Source organism: Xiphophorus couchianus, chromosome 18 (assembly GCF_001444195.1).
Source record: "Xiphophorus couchianus chromosome 18, X_couchianus-1.0, whole genome shotgun sequence".
NCBI classification, from domain to species: Eukaryota; Metazoa; Chordata; class Actinopteri; order Cyprinodontiformes; family Poeciliidae; genus Xiphophorus; species Xiphophorus couchianus.
In genome coordinates, this window is record NC_040245.1 from 31,082,821 (window position 1) to 31,101,167 (window position 18,347).

Here is an 18,347-nt window from a genome sequence, read left to right on the forward strand (position 1 = left end):
TGCAGCTCAAGAGCAACACACAAACTAGCTCCACTCAAGATTTCAGATCTGGAAACTGAAATCCAAATAGAATGGTTACTTCTGTGCACAGTTGCACAGTTGTTAGCATGATTGCTTTGCAGAATTGAAGGCCTTGGGTTTGAATTCCTAGCTGAGTCTTTCGGCATTGTTTGCATGTTCACCCTTTTCATATAAAGGTTCTATTTGGCTCCTCTGGTTTTCTTCCATTGTCCAAAATATGTACAGTGAAGAAAATAAGTATTTGAACATCCTTCGACTTTGCAAGTTCTCCCACTTAGAAATCATGGAGGGGTTTGAAATTTTCATCTTAGATGCATGTCCTAAGAAAGGTATACTCTAAAAAAACATCTGGAAATCACAATGCATGATGTTTTTAATAATTTATTTGTGTTTTACTGCTTCAAATAAGTATTTGTACACGTGCCAATCAGCAAAGATTCTGGCCCTCAAAGACCTGTTAGTTTGCCTCTAAAAAGTCCACCTCCTCTAGGCTGACAGAATCAGACCGTCTCCTAGTAATTCTTAATTTCTTAGATTTTTTTTAAGAGACTTTCTTTTTGTTTGTTTGTGTTCCACCTCTATACACTGATGCTGAGTTCACAACCCTGCGGGCCAGGTTACATAGGTAGTTGTGAGCTCATGTGAACTTGCAACCATGTGAGCTCGAGGAATCTTTATTTTTAAAGTTTGTCTCAGACATTGGATCATATTTTGGGGGTGGGGGTTGGGTTAGCTCTGTTCCAGAGTAAGTAGGCTGGTACTGGTTCTGTTGTTGCCCCACTCTTCAGTGAGGCAACAACAGAACACATTGCAACACATCACATTACAGCCATACCAACAAGGCTCTGTGAACCATGGGATGCAACTTTTCTTCCCCTTGTGTACATCATTTATGTGATGGACCGGTTTAAAACATTGTGGTGCAAATGGACAAAAATAGACCATGCTGTAATAAAGTTCACTAGGGTTAGGTTATTAAGAACTCCTAAAATCAGATAAAAACAGCAACCAGGAAGTAGAGCAATAACAGGCATTTTTATAATGGTGATTGGTCATTGATCAGAAGGCAAGATGACTGAAACTGAAGACAGAAATATGTTATTTGGGGATGGATGAAGTGTGTCACATCATGATGATAACTTACTCTAACCTGTTTTCTTCTCTGTGCTGTAAAGAAAACTGAGTGGGAAGTGGCCATTAAGAGCATCAATAAGAAGAACCTCTCAAAGTCCCAGATCCTGCTTGGCAAGGAGATCAAAATCCTGAAGGTGAGCAGAATGATTCAATGCTTCTCACTCACAGAAAGAATGAACTGAAACTTGAGTGAGTTGTCTCAGGCTTGGAGGAGCTATTCATTGCACTAACTTATGTTATCCATAGCATATTAATGCTGCCATTTATATATCACGATGGTCTCTTCTTTTTACTCAGGAACTGCAACATGAAAACATTGTGGCTCTTTATGATGTTCAGGTAAGTGGAAAAAAGCAGTGTGGACTTGGAGGCTATGTCTGAATGTTGTGTCCATTTTAAATTGACTGGTATCAGTAATGATCTTAGATTTCCTGTTTCATAGTTGTCGTTTTGTCTTATTTAGAGATGCATCAATCAGAGTCTGACTGATTCCCATGTGACCTGGTAATTCTAGGTGACTCAGACTCTACAAACTACAGTATAAAAAAACATCAGATCACATTGATTATATTGGGAGTAGAGACAAGGTCACACAGTGTGTTTGAGGGAAGAGTTTCTCTAAGAAATCTTTTGACTATTTTAATTGGAGTCCAATGTGTCCAGATAAACACAGCTCACATACTTCATGTACAGTGAACCCTTACTATAACGCAGTTCACCTTTCACGGTCTCGCTGCTTCGCGGATGTTTTTGTGCAGTTTTTTTTTCACAGTGCATTGTATTCTGCGTCCTGATTGGCTAAACAGTCTCCACGCTTCTCCTCCACCTGTGTGCCAATAACGTTATGGTATTTAAATATACGTAATACAGCTTGGCAAATTTTGGTAACTGTTTTTGCCCCGAAGAAAAAAAGAGCGACAACAACTACCGATAACTATGTTCTACTCTCGAAAAAACACACCTGCACCACAGGCTTGAGAAGAAACTGTATTCTGTAGAGAGCGGAGTGAGGCCGCAGCATCACAGTCAGAGAAACAGTGAAAAGAGTCACAATTTGTCCTACTGTACTTTGTATTGATGATTAAAATTATTATTTTACTGTAGTTATTTGAAAGAAAGCATTATATTTGTTTAAAAAATGCTTGGGCCTGAAAACAGGTTTTGTTCTTTGGTTTCAAAGTAGAGTATTTAATTATGCTGTATAATAATTGTAAAAAATCAAGGTAACTACTTCATGGATTTTGCCTATCACGGGTTCTTTTCGGAACACAACCCCTGCGAAAAACGAGGGTTTACTGTATTCTAGTAATTTATGCCATACTTGTTGTTTTTCCAAGATCAAAAGCATCTCTCTCTGAATCTTCTCTATAATCTGATAGATTAACTTTGGCTTTTATTTCTGCTCAACGACACTCATGGCCCACCACAATTATTTAAAGAATAGTCCCTTTTAAAGAAATTTTAATGCATTATGTTCTTAAATTCAGTTCGTAGCTGAGGCTTTTATTTCTGCTCAACCACACTCATGGCCCACCACAAAAAAATGGTGGAGTTGTTATGGAGCCCTGGTTAACCTATCAGAGGGGGACAAAACAAGAAGTCAGTTGCCAAACATCACAAGAAAATGATCCCTTGTAGTAATTCCTGTCTTACAGAATGTTCTGAAATTTGAAGTGGTTCTTGGCCTGCTGTAAAATATTTCTGTTCAAACAGAATCTGTTTCTCCTACATGTTTGTGCTCCTCTGTCAAAGACTTTCAAAGCGTTTGAGCACATGTGTTGTGCCTGTATTTACATTGCCACTGCTGATGTCATAACTTCATCCAGAGCCAGATTGCAGTGTGTGTTTAAAACCCAGCCTATGTTAGTAAGTAGGCTTTGAAAGGTAATGCTTGTAATTTTGATTTGAAGTGCTTGATAGAATGAAATGACAACTTTATTTCATCTGGTCTATAAAGCATTAAACTATTCATAAATCATGCACATTTCCAACCAGAGCTACCAGCTGTATTCCTAGTTGAAAAGGCCTCATCTGAGTCACATGGTGTGCTCACAGCACTTGACTTGTGACAGATACTGGAACAGATCCGCTGTTACTATTATTCTTTTAAATACTGTATTAAGATTGTTTTAGGCTATTGCACCACTCTACGTTTTTTGTTTTTACACCTTGTTTGGAGGTGGTATGCTTCTCGGTTTAGCAACCAGAGTTTAACAAGCCAGTCTGTTTAAACTGTACCATAACATGCAGTCACACTATGGTAAAGGTATTTTTGCCCTGCTTGTGGTCATAAACATAAAGTCATGTAGTGGATTCCCTGCTGAGGTTGGGGTATACAGGTCAAATGTCAATTTGGCTTCATAAAACTGTTTTGGAATTTTAAAATATTATCATTTTGCCTTTTGACCTGAGCTCAATTTCTTAATCCAGGTATCATATTTTTGCTGTTAAAACTTATCATGAAACCTTAATCTATGGAAGCAAAATGTTTCTTCAAACAAGAAGATAAATGATGCAAAATAAATATCAAAATCACTAGTGGACCTTGGTTTTAACATTGTGACTCAGTCATGTGATGCAGAGATGTTTTGGTTTGATCTATGAGTGTTTTGGCTCCGTCTGGGCCTGCTTAGTTATGCGGCAACAGAAGCAGCTACTGTAAAAAATATGTTGAAAGCGAGATGTGGGGTTGCTGGTACGTAGGATTACAGATTACAAGAAAACACATAAATCAGGATTTGCAAAATGGTTGCTAAGAATTTTAACTCAAACATCATACATTTCACACCTTTACTGGAGTGTTTAACAGGAAGCTTGATAAAGTTGAATTCTAAATATTGTAGGTATGATTGTTTGTGCTTGTAACCTATAGTTTATATTCCATCCATGAACTACTTGGCTGTGTTGTGGTTTGGTGAGATAACTTTGGCTTCAGCACTAGGACAGGATTAACACAGTGGTTTACTTCCTATCAAGCAGTCATAGTATGCTTAAACATCTCACCTGCCTTACACAGATTAACACACATATATGCACCGCTGTAAAAAGACTGAAGAGAGCTTGCTATGCAGAATGAGGGAGGACATTTTTATGTGAATAGACTTGAATCTGAATTTCTGACAGCAATTTGATCTAAAAATTGTTAAACATGAAAGAATTTTAATTTTAATGGTTAACGATGTCTTTATAAATCAGTGGTCTGACTGACTATTTGCTGTTTTTATTGTATTTATTCTGATCCAAAGAGCTTAGTTTTTTTTAAAGTTTTTTTTCAAACTGAGGTGAAAAGTAATATTTCATATAAAGTATGGGTACACGGATTGCAGTTTTCTGGCCAATTACTAATATTTAAAAACCAGGCCTGCCAATTCTGATTTTGGCTGATCTTGATTTTATTATTTATTTTTTTCCTTGTCTGAAATGTTGATAAATATATTAAGAAAGTTACTGAGTTGGCAACAGTGGGGTGACTATTAACAGCTACTGTGCAGCTATGACCTTATGGGCAGGTCTGTCAGACTCTCTGATGGCAGAGCAATAGAGGACGGTGATTGATTTTTAGACCCTTGCCGAGTTTGATAAGATCAGCTTCACATGTAAGTATTGGCCGATCGCAGACCTGTTACGTAATAGAGCATGTAATGGATTTGTTTCTTTCAAGGTTTTTCACTTAAATGACAACAGTAACCATCCATGCTTAGTTAAAAATGGAACAACTAAAATTAAGGCTCTTCATTGAGTGAAATCCAGTTGAAAACTTCATTGTAGAGACTAGCCTTTTCAAATGGGGAATTGCACAAGAAAACAAAACAAAACTTGACAATACTTATCAGGGTGAATGTTGGTAGTTGTGTGCTGTTTTAACTGCTGTCTGACTGTTCCAGATGTCTTTTTTTTTCCTGGATTATGCCTTGATATAGCAATACCCCGTTAAGTGTTTGTTTTTTACATTCCATATTAGATTCATTGTGTTGATGCATTTTGACATGCTTCACCCCGAAACATGTCCGCGTGTTGTGGAGGTGTTTTTCCGCAACACGCAAACTTCCCCATTCACTCTGAGAGTTATAGCTCCACACCACATTGCTTAGCATTTGCTGCTGCGCGCTTGCGCAGTGTGAAGAAAAGAGGGAATCAGCTGCACAGGCAGGCTGCGAAGTGAGATACAAGTGATCGGTTTTGGTGATGGGCAATCACCGATCATACACTTTTTCAGATAAATCGGCCGATTATAATCGGTGGCCGATCGATCGGTACACCTCTAGTATCTTGTTATTTAGAATTGTTGAGAAATCTTGATCACTATAAGTAAAATCTACTGGTCAGAGTTTAAAAAACATAACGGTTTAAAATTTGCCCAAAAGACCTCTGATCGGTGCATCTTTAATTTTAGGGTGCACACACACTAACCCTGTGTACTGCACTTCTAATCAAACTCTAGTTTGTCTGGAAAGTCCGGTTCATTTGGGGAGATGTGGATGCGTAATCAAACTCTGACAAGTTTAACTCTGGCTAACCTACAAACCTTTGTCTCTGTTCGGTTAAAGTGAACTCTGGTTCAGTTTGAATTCATATATGAACTCCAAGTGAACCAAAGACTACTCCAAAAGCAGGAAATGGACTACAGTGCAGGGCATTCTGGGTAAATACAACCAAAACAAAGGTGTGTGTCTAGCTCTAGTATAGCTGGCCAAAAAATGAATAATGTATATCCCAATAAACACGTGATCAATATCAGTAGAAAATACGTCTGATAGAATGTTGATAGTTTTACTGAACTATGATCTAGAACTGCACAGCAATCTGGGGGATGCAAGCAGAGGAAAGGCATTAGTTGCTCAAACTCTCATGGCCAGCTAAGCTAGGTGGTTGCCATCTACAACTTGGTCACTTTTTGGTTACCTAACAACAATTTCGATAACTTGCACAGCAGCAGTTTCAGGTTTTGGCACTGTGCCTCATAACTGCTTAAAATAAAAACACCAGTGGCACAGACTGAAAGGAGGAAATGAGTACAAAAGTTCGAGGAACATGGATAAGACAGGAAAGGTCTTATCACCAGTTTGGCAGCACTTCAGATCTTTAAAACAAAAAACTATCATATTTTCATCCATGTGGCACAGCCCTACGCTAGCTGAAGAAATGGCTCATGGTCTTTTGCCAAAGATGAAAGAGAAATCCTACAACCGCTAAAATCTGATGCCATTCTATTTTTGTTTCCATTTTGTGAAGAAGGAAGTTGCACTCAGTGTCGTCTTCAGTGGCGCTCAGCGCAACCATGGGGGGAGAACAGGTTTTTAAAAGGTTTCGGTTGGTTTGATACAGTGCAATGTGAAAGAGAACCACAGCAGCTGGAATTGAAACAAATTTTGCAGTTTTGGTCCCAAATTGCACAACATCTCCCGGACTATCAGGTGTGAAAACATTCTTGAAGTCATTGCTGTATTACACCCAGTGTTTATGACTCTAATTTACGTTGACATAATAATGTTTTGCCTAATTATATCTCGACCATCTGTAAAGTTGACATTTTTCTCCACAGACTGGCTGCCATTGCATGGTCTTACCACTGAAGAGCACAACGGCATATGTCTTTGTATGTTTGGGTTGTGTGTGAAAGTTTTGCTTCACCCACATGTGAATCATGGGATACAGTTGGGTGTAAACAGTCCAGCAGACACAGTCAGCATTCTTTGTGTCAGCTGTTGAACTCTGTGGTAGCAAATGTTGGAACTGTACCGTGAGAGGTCTGTTTAGGCTCCAGGCTCAGTCCAACAGTGTGGCTTTGTCTTTGGAGGGGCCCATGTTCATGTCCTAATTTCTTGAGACATTCCATCTAGATTGAGGGTAAGTGAGAAGGAAAGGGGGCTGAGGGTGAATATATCTGGATCCGCTTAGTGAAATGGGGAGCCAGCTGGAGTTTCCTAGAAAGCCTAGGAAAGCCTTTAGCAGTTTGCTTTCCAGACATTTGAGTGGGTGGAACTGAAATGCTTTCACTGCTGCTGACTGAGGCACGTGAACACACTCCGTCACCTGCACTCTGACATGTGCCTCTTGTGTTGATATGTTGCTTCACCACAGGAGCAGGAGTTAATACTCATGATGCACACCAGCCTGGGCCCTCGGATGATAAACATCTACTGTTCTTTATCTCCAACTGTTCCTGGCCTTTCACCCTCCTGTGTCGTGTTTTCCTGCTCATCTGACTCGGTCACCGTTGTGTGCTGCTGTTTTCCTAAATGGACAGGCTTGCGTTTGCGTGACATTGTTCGTCTAGTTGCTACGAACTGCCGTTACACACAAACACACTCCTGGTCCTTGTTTTTCCTATTCCACACACTGTTACGCAACTGTCAGCTGCTACTGTTGGAATGTGACGCAATGACTCAACAGCCAAACAAACACTGGTTTTCAGACTCTTGGCAGTATGATTTTTGTTTACGTCTGTGCTGAGTTTTTTTTCTTGTCTTTTCTGCTGCCTTCATTTCTTCACAGCAGATTGTTACTTTTAGCTGCTTGGGAAACTGTTATATGACTGAGCATGTTCTGATGACATAGATGGCTATTTATATCAGAGTTGTTTTGGAGAATTTTGATCTGGAAAGGATTGTTTTGAGCCTAGCCTCTGGCTGGCAGCCCACCATCTGCAGTCAAAACCTTCCCCCTTTATCCAAGTAGTGTGATGCCAGAACACACTGGGCCATAAATATGATCTGAGCAGCCGTTCCTTTCATAACAGTTAGCTGCTACTTCCTCTAACTGTACAAAGGCTGGACTGTGTGCAGCCTCCTCCACCTGCCTTGTTTACAGCAAGCTGAAAACGGAAGCTTCTCTCCTCATCGTTACAGTTAATGGCCTCCGTCTTCTCCAGTAGCAGTTTTCCATGCATCAGGGAGGCTGTTTTTGAATAACAGTCATTAAGGATTATTATATTAATGAACCATCGTGGTTCATTAATATAACCATGATGGTTATATGACACACAGAGTGTGTTTCTGTGGTTTCTGAGATTTATCGATTACCCTTGTCCCATCCAGTGACAAGGTTGCTGCCAGTCCCCACACACTGTTCCCAGCTCTGTTCTCTTTAAACTGTGCTGCACAATAAATCATTATGCAACCTCCCTTTAGCACACTTGGATGCATACAGTAGCACCTCCCCCACCCCCACTTCGTCCGACTACCTGCAGATGGAGAAATTGCAGGACTGAATTGGTCAATGTTGAGGATTGAATGGTTCAAGACATGAGAACATTACACACAAGCTTGGCTTCTGACTAAATCTGCAGCATGACAGTGCTGTATCAGCAGCCTGCTATTTTATGCTGCTATATTGGAACTCATTCAAATGTGATAATACAGTTATTACCTTGTGCTCGGCCAGATGCAAATCTTAGAAGAAATACATTTTTTGTTTAAGTTTGCAACTCTAATAGGTGACAAATTCTAGGGGTGGGAATCTTTTACTATTTTTTTTTAAATTATTATTTAAATTTTTGGTGTCTATGATTTGATTCAAAATTATTAATAATTTCTGTTCAATATATAGGTATGCAAATGATACTCATAATTTACTCTAGTCCACTTTACAAGGCAGAATGACAAATGGAGACATTAGGTGTCTTTTTTTAATTAAGTTTCAAATATTAAACATGCTTGGATCTAATTGCTCCCTTCCATCATCCTCTGTTTTGCTCTAACAAAACGGTCATGGAGAGAGCGCTACACCTTTCTGTAGAAAGCCTCCTTTGTGGATAACTGCATTTCAATTTACACCCAAGAGTTTTTAGCCATTTGACAGTGTTTATGAAAAATTTACATAATTTATCACTGCTTTGGCTAAATGTTTCATATTCGTGTCGCCTTCGGATACAGAAACCTGATAATGGGAGCAGGCTGTAGTGGTCAGATGTTCAGAGCCTATATTGCATTCTGAGCTCATTTCTGTCTAAAATCTGGTAACATTTATTCATCTTTTGAACAAATGGGAATTCATTAGAAAATAAAGAATTAAACAAATGAAAGAGGGAATTGATATACAATACTTGTGGCAGAAACTGCAGATCCAGTCATTTTGAAAAATGCTTTACATTTATTTCAGTTGTTTATTTTAAGCTGACTCAATAAACCAGAAAGTTTCTATAGAGAAGTGTGGCATACTAGAACTTAAGTAAAAACAGATTATGGCATGTAGTAGACTTGCACCACCACACTCTCATTTCACTACGTATTGTTCACCATGGTTGACATTTGTATTGTGACAAACCATATAGAAGTTGAGAGAAGTAACTATCAATAAAAATGTCTTTATGCTAACACAAAGGAAGTGTTGGTGTTGTGTACTTTAAAACAGTCCCAGTGGTTGTTTTCTTGTTGCTGTGGTGAAGTAGACAGCTGCTTCAGGACGAATGGCTCCTCTTACTGATTCTGCCTCTTCTCTTCCAGGAAACTCCCAACTCTGTGTTCCTGGTCATGGAGGTAAGTGTAGAAACTTGAGTCAGGCTCTGAAAATACTCAAAATTATGTATCCTCTAGCTAGCTTGTGTAAGTTCTCCTCTCTGTCCACTTCCTGAGTTACATTGACCCCCCATAAATAAGCAACAACTATTAAAGGGGCAGTATTATGTCAAAATGCTATTCCCTCAACCAAAAACATATCCTGGAGTGTTATTTTGATTCTTTCATGCATGTTTGAGAAATCCTTTAATTTCCATGGCAACCATTCAGTTATACAAAACACCTGGGTGAATGTAGCTCCACCTTTGAGACGTCTGCTGTTTCACATCTGCTGTTTCCATGTTTCTGAGCTTCCGCCTCACAAGGCAGCCCTCCCCTGCGATTTTCTCCCTCAGCTCCTTTAGACTAGCCATCAACAATTGGCAAACGCCTGGTAGAACTGCACATCTGCTGGGCTCATTATAGGAGCTACTATTCAGTAGCAACGTTGTTGAAGGCTTATTAGAGGAGTAATGTTGTGATGACTTCACAGAGTTTCAGAAAGTAGGATTTTTTTAAAAAGACAGGTGCAATTTCAAGGAGTTAAATTACAAAATCAAATTTCTTTTAGTCATATTTGAAATATATATGGTATTTTTATAACAACTAAGTCTAAGTTAAAATAGCTACTTGATTGTGGTATAAAATGACATATATGCCTGGAAGATGCATAATACTGCCCCTTTAAAGCATTCAGAGCTTTAAATATGAGTGTTATGCACCGTTCCACATGTCACTAGAACAGATCATCAGAATGAGATGACTAACACATTTCTCAAATTGATAATGGAGGACCAGTCTTGTGTTGCTGCACATTGCTTCTGATCCAGACTCCTGCTGCTGTCTCCCCTGTACAGTTCATTCACAACAGTGTTTACATGTGAAAAATTCCTTGATTGATTTGAAAACAAAAAAACTCAATGTATCATTTATATGAGTACAAAATTAATTAATCCAATCATAAGTAAGGTCCAATAGCCAGAATTGTGTTTCAAGGGTGGAAATAATTAGCCCATAAGTCTAAGAAGGCGGAAAGCAACAAGCAGCTTCTGAGCATTTCTCTTTTCTCTCAGAAGGTCACCTTTTAACATCTTATCAGCCTATTGTGTTCCTCTTCTTAAATAAGGGTAAATGGTTGTCAGCAGTGATAAGGCTCCAGACATCTTCTGCATTAATTGATGAGCCTGCTGTTATCAGGGCTAGGACTTGAACATGAGCAGAGACACCCTCCAACACTAACTGTATGTTCTCATGATGACATAATGCAGCCTTCAGCTGAACTATGTTGAGTCTGATGGCGTCTGTCTTCTTCACAGTACTGCAATGGAGGTGATCTTGCTGACTATCTGCAAGGTAAGACTCTCGCTAATCTGTGTGACATGCACACAGATTATCATGGATCAAAGTTAATAATGCTGCATTGGAGGAAAAGCCATCTTTCACTTATGTTTGAGAAATCATTTAATCTCCATGGCAGCCATTCAGTTGTGCAAAACGCCTGGGTGGACCTAGCCCCACCTTCGAGACGCAGCTCCTCCTCAGATCTGCAGTTTCCAAGCTTTTTATGTTGATTTACTATATAAAATAACCATGTATTTCTATTATCAGCCTAAAATTAGGTCCCATTCATGAATCACTGGTTTACTTAGTTACTAGCACAAACAACAACTTTTACTCATCCAAAAATTTTAAAATAGGATATTTTATTTTTTGTGTATCATCTGAATCCTTATAGTTCTGAGTTTTAAACTGAAGGCAAGGTTGTTGAAAGTCAAGCAAAGCATGGAAACTCCCTCTTTCTGGAATTTCTTAAATAACTGTGGTGTAAAGGTTGTCTGTATATACTCTGGTAATCCTTTCCACTCATTTCTGAGCATTACAATAAAAAAAGCATGAAAATTCTCAACCACTGCAGAAAGCAGTTTTGTGCTTTACTAACAAAGAATGCTTGATTCGACAAGCTAACATTAAATCAAATTAGTACTCTGATTTGAAGCCTTTTATTTGTTGATGCATCCTCTACAACTATCAGTTACATTCTGGACCTACTTTTGAGTAACAATTATTTTTTCTGTTTTCTTTTGGAAGCTAAAGGTACTCTGAGAGAGGACACACTGAGGGTTTTCCTCCAGCAGATTGCTGCTGCCATGCGCATCCTTCACAGCAAAGGAGTCATCCACCGTGACCTGAAACCCCAGAACATCCTACTGTCATACCTGGGCCGCAAGAAGTCCAGCATTAGTGGCATCCGCATCAAAATTGGTAATGGAAGAAGACAACAATATTTCTTTTATATTTATACTTGAAATTACAAAGGTTGTGAACTAAAATGTACTATAAGACTGATTGGAATTAACACATTTAAAATGTTTCTGGTGGAGTCATCTTCCACTTTCTGAGCTCTGCATGGAGTTTTTTTTTACTTTGTTTTGCAGTTTCCTGAAACATTCCAGATTTTTAGAATAAAAGTTGCTGTTGTTTGTGATGACATTGGTAATCACTTCTGTTCTGGTTTTCTGTCCTGCAGCTGACTTTGGTTTTGCACGATACCTCCAGAGCAACATGATGGCAGCCACACTCTGTGGCTCACCAATGTACATGGTCAGTTGATTAGAGATGCTTATTTGTTTTATATACGGAACTATGTTTCATTTATTTATTTATTTTTCACACACTTGGTTCTAAAAGTAAAATCTGCACAACTATATATTTTTTTATGCCTACTCGTATATGAGTGGGGATGGGAATTAATTAGTATTTCAGTACCAACTCCATTATTAATCTCACTTACCGATTCTCACAGAGTGAGGAAATTAACTATAATTCAACATATACATCATGTTTTGTTCTATTCAAATAAAGTTAAAGCTGGCTTAAAATATAAGAATAATTTTTTCAAATGAACATTTTATCATGAAATGCAACTTTCTGCATATGAACAGTTTTTGTGCAGACAAATCTGCATGTTTGCCTTTTCAGGAAGGCTTTTTCAAGACTTGAGGTGTGTCCAGCTGTGGAAATCAGCCTCTCAGATGTTATTTATTGTTTATATTTTTGCCTCTGTCATTTTACTCTTCCCTGCCTCGATGAAAGAGGTCCCTAACACTGTGAGAGCTTACCTCTGAGCCAGCATCACTCTGGCAATCCCCAGCTACAGTCCTATTCAGTAAAGCAGAATATTAATGAAAATTCATGCATTTCTGTACCTCTGTTCACAAGTTAAACATGTTATACTGATTAATTCCCCACATGCTGCTATAAAGCTTGATGTATGACAATTTCTTGGATAAAGCTAATGAAAGCATTATTAGACTATTAAATCAAACCAATAAAAAATATTCCTAATGAAGAAATGTGGGTCTTATCAAAATATGTTTTAGAATGGTTTTCAAAAGGTTCTTATTAATGTAAAAAAAAACAAGCCTTATTGGAACCCATATTCTAATGGATTGAGTCTGACTGTAAATGACATGGAGATTATTCATACAGTATGACGCCACATTAAAACAATAACCAGGACGCAGAGTTTAACATTACCTGGGATATTCATAGCAGATGCAGTGGTGGAAGCTCTCCTCGAGAGTCACCGCCGTTGCTAAGCAACGTATCAAACTCTACAGTCATACAAATCAGTTGCATGCTGTGTGGTCAACTGGTTGAAGATGCTGGAGGCATGTCTTCCTTTTATTGTGATTAAAGTTCTGAACATGTTGCAACTGACCCTAGTATTATTATTTTTTTTTTTGTGAAATATAAACATACTTTGAATACTGTCAAGTTCTTTTTTAAACTGTGCAATTTCCCCACTTGAAAAGGGATGGATGACCCCATGCAGATTCTTAATGACAGGGATTTTACTCGAAGGACCAAACAGTTTTCCTTGCTTTTACTTCCATTTATTTCAGTGTATGGACATGTTCACCATTGATCCAGAGGATGCAGGTAAAAACCTTTAAACAAACCCAAAAAATAATAATTACTAATCTGTATAAATTAATTTCACTTAGTTGCAAATTATATAAATAATACCAAGCAACCCATCACAAATTAAATATACAAAATAATCAAAATTAAATACACAAGTAACTAAACTTATGTTAACTTTAACTTAACTTTAAAGTGCATTTCAAGTTAATATTTACATTTCATACACATACATTTCTTAGCATACAAACATCTGCTTCTCAACATTAATAATAAATATTTATCATAAATTTAGCTTTAAATTATTCTTTGAAGTTGATGGTAAATTAATTAACAATTGAACTTGTTACCCAAATCCATTTCATCAATGCAATGATCAATTCAATCATAAAAGTCCATCAGTCAATGAACGGCAAGCGTCGCCGCTGCAATCCACCACCTCAGTTCAGCTGTCACTAATGATCCGATCGGCCAAACCGGATTGTAGACAACTTTGCGGTCCGATCTCATAACATCACAGTTTATGTCTTACCGGCTGCCTCTCTGCTCATCTAAAAGATCATCCAGTTGTACACAGGTTGACTAGGATCTGTGATTCAAACGGTCCCAAACTCCTGTCCTCTTTGTTTGACGGCTTTAACTTCCGTCTTCTCTTTTTTTTCCTTGTCCGTCCCGCTTTTAGGTCCGTGTGGGAACGCACGACTTTTTTTTCTTCTTCTTCTTTCTGATTTGACTTCACATGGGGGCTCGTCCGGGATTTGAACCCGGGACCTCTCCCGGACGAGCCCCCATTTCTTCGGGCCTTATCATGTCAGAGATGACGTCAAGAAAAGGGTGACGATTAAGGTCTGGGGAGTCGTCTTTTGTTGTATGGCCAGCAGAGCTATTCACACTGAATTAGCAAACTCGCTTTCCACTGAAAGTTTTCTGATGTCTTATCAGAGATTTACTGCGATCAGAGGTCACCCACAAAAGATCTGGTCTGATGCAGGGACTAATTTTGTTGGAGCCAAACCAGTTTTGGAGGAACTGTACAGATACCTGAGCACCCAAAACAGGTCAGATTTGGAAGAAGCAGCAGCAAAGAATGGGACTGAATGGGTGTGGAAAATCCTTCCCGCAGACTCACCTCACAGAAATGGAGCTGCTGAAGCTGCTGTTGGCATTGTGAAAAAAGCTTTCCAGAGTCTTGGTCAAGAATTTACACTGACTTTCAGTGAATTTCATACAATTCTGTACAACGCTGCCAATCTTGCAAATGAGCGCCCAATTGATGCGAGAATACAAAGTCGAGAGGGTTGTATTCAGTACATAACACCTAACAGTCTTTTGCTTGGACGAGCATCTCAGAGTGGTGATGTGAGAATGTTTGATTTTTCCAGCTATTCATTCAAACGACTTGGAGCTATGCAAAATGAGGTCACCAAGTTCTGGAAAAGTTGGAGGCAACTGGCTGGTCCTAACCTTTTTGTGAGGAGCAAGTGGCACACTTCTCAGAGAAATGTGGCTGTTGGGGACATCGTCTGGTTGTGTGACCAAAATGCACTTAGAGGGCAGTTTATGCTGGGCAAAGTTGTAAGTGCAAGTCCTGACAAGAAGGGTGTTGTGAGGGACGTAAATGTCCAGGTTGTCCCAAGTTATTGCACCCCTATAACAAGACATGTCGAGCAAAGACCAACTCATCCACCAAAGAAAGACAAAATCAAGACCACCATTCTTCACAGGGATGTTAGGAGGCTCATTGTCTTAATACCTGTAGAGGAACAAATGGAAAGTCAAACCAAAGAGAAAAAACTCCAGATGTACCAAGATGACAATGGGCTGCGATCTTCCCATTGATTAATGGAAAGATCGAGTGGGAGGTGTGAAGTCAAATCAGAAAGAAGAAGAAAAAAAAAAGTCGTGCGTTCCCACACGGACCTAAAAGCGGGACGGACAAGGAAAAAAAAAGAGAAGACGGAAGTTAAAGCCGTCAAACAAAGAGGACAGGAGTTTGGGACCTTTTGAATCACAGATCCTAGTCAACCTGTGTACAACTGGATGATCTTTTAGATGAGCAGAGAGGCAGCCGGTAAGACATAAACTGTGATGTTATGAGATCGGACCGCAAAGTTGTCTACAATCCGGTTTGGCCGATCGGATCATTAGTGACAGCTGAACTGAGGTGGTGGATTGCAGCGGCGACGCTTGCCGTTCATTGACTGATGGACTTTTATGATTGAATTGATCATTGCATTGATGAAATGGATTTGGGTAACAAGTTCAATTGTTAATTAATTTACCATCAACTTCAAAGAATAATTTAAAGCTAAATTTATGATAAATATTTATTATTAATGTTGAGAAGCAGATGTTTGTATGCTAAGAAATGTATGTGTATGAAATGTAAATATTAACTTGAAATGCACTTTAAAGTTAAGTTAAAGTTAACATAAGTTTAGTTACTTGTGTATTTAATTTTGATTATTTTGTATATTTAATTTGTGATGGGTTGCTTGGTATTATTTATATAATTTGCAACTAAGTGAAATTAATTTATACAGATTAGTAATTATTATTTTTTGGGTTTGTTTAAAGGTTTTTACCTGCATCCTCTGGATCAATGGTGAACATGTCCATACACTGAAATAAATGGAAGTAAAAGCAAGGAAAACTGTTTGGTCCTTCGAGTAAAATCCCTGTCATTAAGAATCTGCATGGGGTCATCCATCCCTTTTCAAGTGGGGAAATTGCACAGTTTAAAAAAGAACTTGACAAATACTTTCAAAAGCAAAATACATACGTGTAATTATGTCATCACGCAAATGTGTCGCATGTTATGGGAACCATTATGCGGGATCATTCTATGTAATTGAACAAGAAGGACTGGTTCTCGATTCCCATCCTTGCTGATGGGAACAGGGTGGTGAGGCAGATCAACTCAGGGATGCTATGGAGGATCTTGTATTCCTGGGTGGTGGTGCTCAGCAACTTTTCCTGAATTCTGCATTTGGAGCTAAAAACTGAACTAAAAACTAGTTCACATTGTTGGGGAACGATATACAGGGTCAACATTTGGAGTTCTTACCTTTGCCAGGAGCTTGCTCTCTAACTCTTCTTACTCTCCTTGTTGTGATGTGTTCTATCAGGCCCCAGAGGTCATCATGTCCCAGAACTATGATGCCAAGGCCGACCTGTGGAGCATCGGAACGGTCATCTATCAGTGTCTGGTTGGCAAGCCGCCATTTCAGGTTAATATGATGCACAAAAACCATAGCAATCAGATAAGTGAGTCAAGTAATGCGTTCTAACATCACATATTGTATTATCACCTTTCTCAGGCTAACAGTCCACAGGATTTGAGGATGTTTTATGAGAAGAATAAGAATCTACAACCTATGTAAGTCTCAATCTTTGTACTGATGGTTGTCTGCTTAGATCTGCTTGGTATCACACATTCTTTTCATTTACTGTGGCTCTGATCCTGGGTTGAGTCAGTTGGGCTCTTCCAAAATAAGTAATTGAGCTCCTAATGCAAGATGTTATTTATTGGAAAATTGTGTTATATACCCACATGTCCTACAGGTAGAGCAAAGAAAAAAATGAATACTGTGTAGGAAAATACTTAAATTGTGACCAATCACATTGATGCGTGGCTGGTAGAAACCACCACACCCTAGTTGGAAACAGCTGGCTTTGTGCTTTCCGGCCATTATTCTCTGATATTAATGTTGACATTCTGCAGAATCCCCAGGGAGACATCTCCTCAACTTGGTGACCTTTTGCTTGGGTTGCTGCAGAGGAATCAGAAAGACAGGATGGACTTTGGTGAGTCTTTTCTCTACATCAGGAGTCTTCAACCTCCTCTTCCAGAGCCACATGCGACTCCTCACCCTCACTGCAATGGCTCTTCAAAACTGAACAAAAATGATACAGACATGACCTATGCTTTATATTACAAATGTAATAGGGTGATTTTAGCACTTATGTCTGTACATTTTTACACATCTATGTAGAATTTCTACAACAAAATAGCACAAATAGTGCAAAGAGATTTTTAAGTTTATTCTTGTGGAGGATGTGAAGCTCTAATAGCAACCAGAAACAGAGTCTCTTAAAGTGACGGCTACATTTAATTACAAAGAACCCAGTGCATCAACATGCAACAGAACTCAAAACGTTTTTCATTTTCCATTCATGTGGAAATCGGTCTCATTCCAAGAAAATAACATGCTTTATTCCTCCTTTTAAAAGTTGTTGCTCTAAAATATGAAAATTACATTTTTAAATTTTTTTGTTTTTAATGGATTATGAGTATTTCATCTAATAACAACAAGAACAAAAATGACTGGATTGAAAAGGCTGAATGCTTCTCTGAGTAATGAGTGGTTAGTGAAAGAGGTTTTGCATATCTTGAGTTCTGCCTTCAGGCTTGTTGAAGTCTTATACTCTTATCCTAAATCTGTAATTCCCTTCTCTGCAGACACATTTTTCAACCATCCTTTCTTGGAACCATCATCCACCATCAAAAAATGTAAGTACAAAGATTACAAACTTGGGAAATTTCTCAACCCTACTGCAGTACAATGCACAGTAAATGCTAATAATAGTCACTGTTTCCCTCAGCGTGTCCAGTACCCGTCCCCAGCATCCCCAACGCAGTGACAGAAAGTCCCTGTGGCTCCTCCCCCTCTATCCGCTACAACTCTCCACCTGTGAGTTTGATGGTACTTAATAAATCCTTGTTCAGAAGGGATTATTGTTAAGTGATTAACTGACCAGCCTCCATGGGTT

At 38.8% G+C, this 18,347-nt stretch overlaps 1 protein-coding gene and 3 long non-coding RNA genes across 4 annotated transcripts in view; 2 read left to right on the plus strand and 2 right to left on the minus strand.

Moving 5' to 3' along the window:
* Positions 1-18,347, plus strand: part of ulk2 (unc-51 like autophagy activating kinase 2) — a 39,183-nt gene that overhangs the window by 2,153 nt on the left and 18,683 nt on the right. Inside the window, exons 2-12 of the mRNA XM_027999370.1 lie at positions 1,197-1,289; positions 1,453-1,494; positions 9,600-9,632; positions 10,967-11,003; positions 11,739-11,912; positions 12,178-12,251; positions 16,703-16,804; positions 16,895-16,953; positions 17,299-17,381; positions 18,037-18,087; positions 18,180-18,268. Coding sequence (XP_027855171.1) covers positions 1,197-1,289; positions 1,453-1,494; positions 9,600-9,632; positions 10,967-11,003; positions 11,739-11,912; positions 12,178-12,251; positions 16,703-16,804; positions 16,895-16,953; positions 17,299-17,381; positions 18,037-18,087; positions 18,180-18,268 — 837 coding nt within the window. The remainder of the gene's footprint in view (positions 1-1,196; positions 1,290-1,452; positions 1,495-9,599; positions 9,633-10,966; positions 11,004-11,738; positions 11,913-12,177; positions 12,252-16,702; positions 16,805-16,894; positions 16,954-17,298; positions 17,382-18,036; positions 18,088-18,179; positions 18,269-18,347) is intronic.
* On the minus strand, positions 12,580-16,739 carry LOC114133462 (uncharacterized). Its single transcript, XR_003593185.1, has 2 exons — positions 16,642-16,739; positions 12,580-12,809 (listed from the first exon to the last, which is right to left on the minus strand). It is a non-coding gene; the product is annotated as an uncharacterized LOC114133462 (long non-coding RNA).
* LOC114133461 (uncharacterized) lies at positions 13,531-14,292 on the minus strand. Its single transcript, XR_003593184.1, has 2 exons — positions 14,107-14,292; positions 13,531-13,600 (listed from the first exon to the last, which is right to left on the minus strand). It is a non-coding gene; the product is annotated as an uncharacterized LOC114133461 (long non-coding RNA).
* LOC114133460 (uncharacterized) lies at positions 14,572-16,331 on the plus strand. Its single transcript, XR_003593183.1, has 2 exons — positions 14,572-15,645; positions 16,152-16,331. It is a non-coding gene; the product is annotated as an uncharacterized LOC114133460 (long non-coding RNA).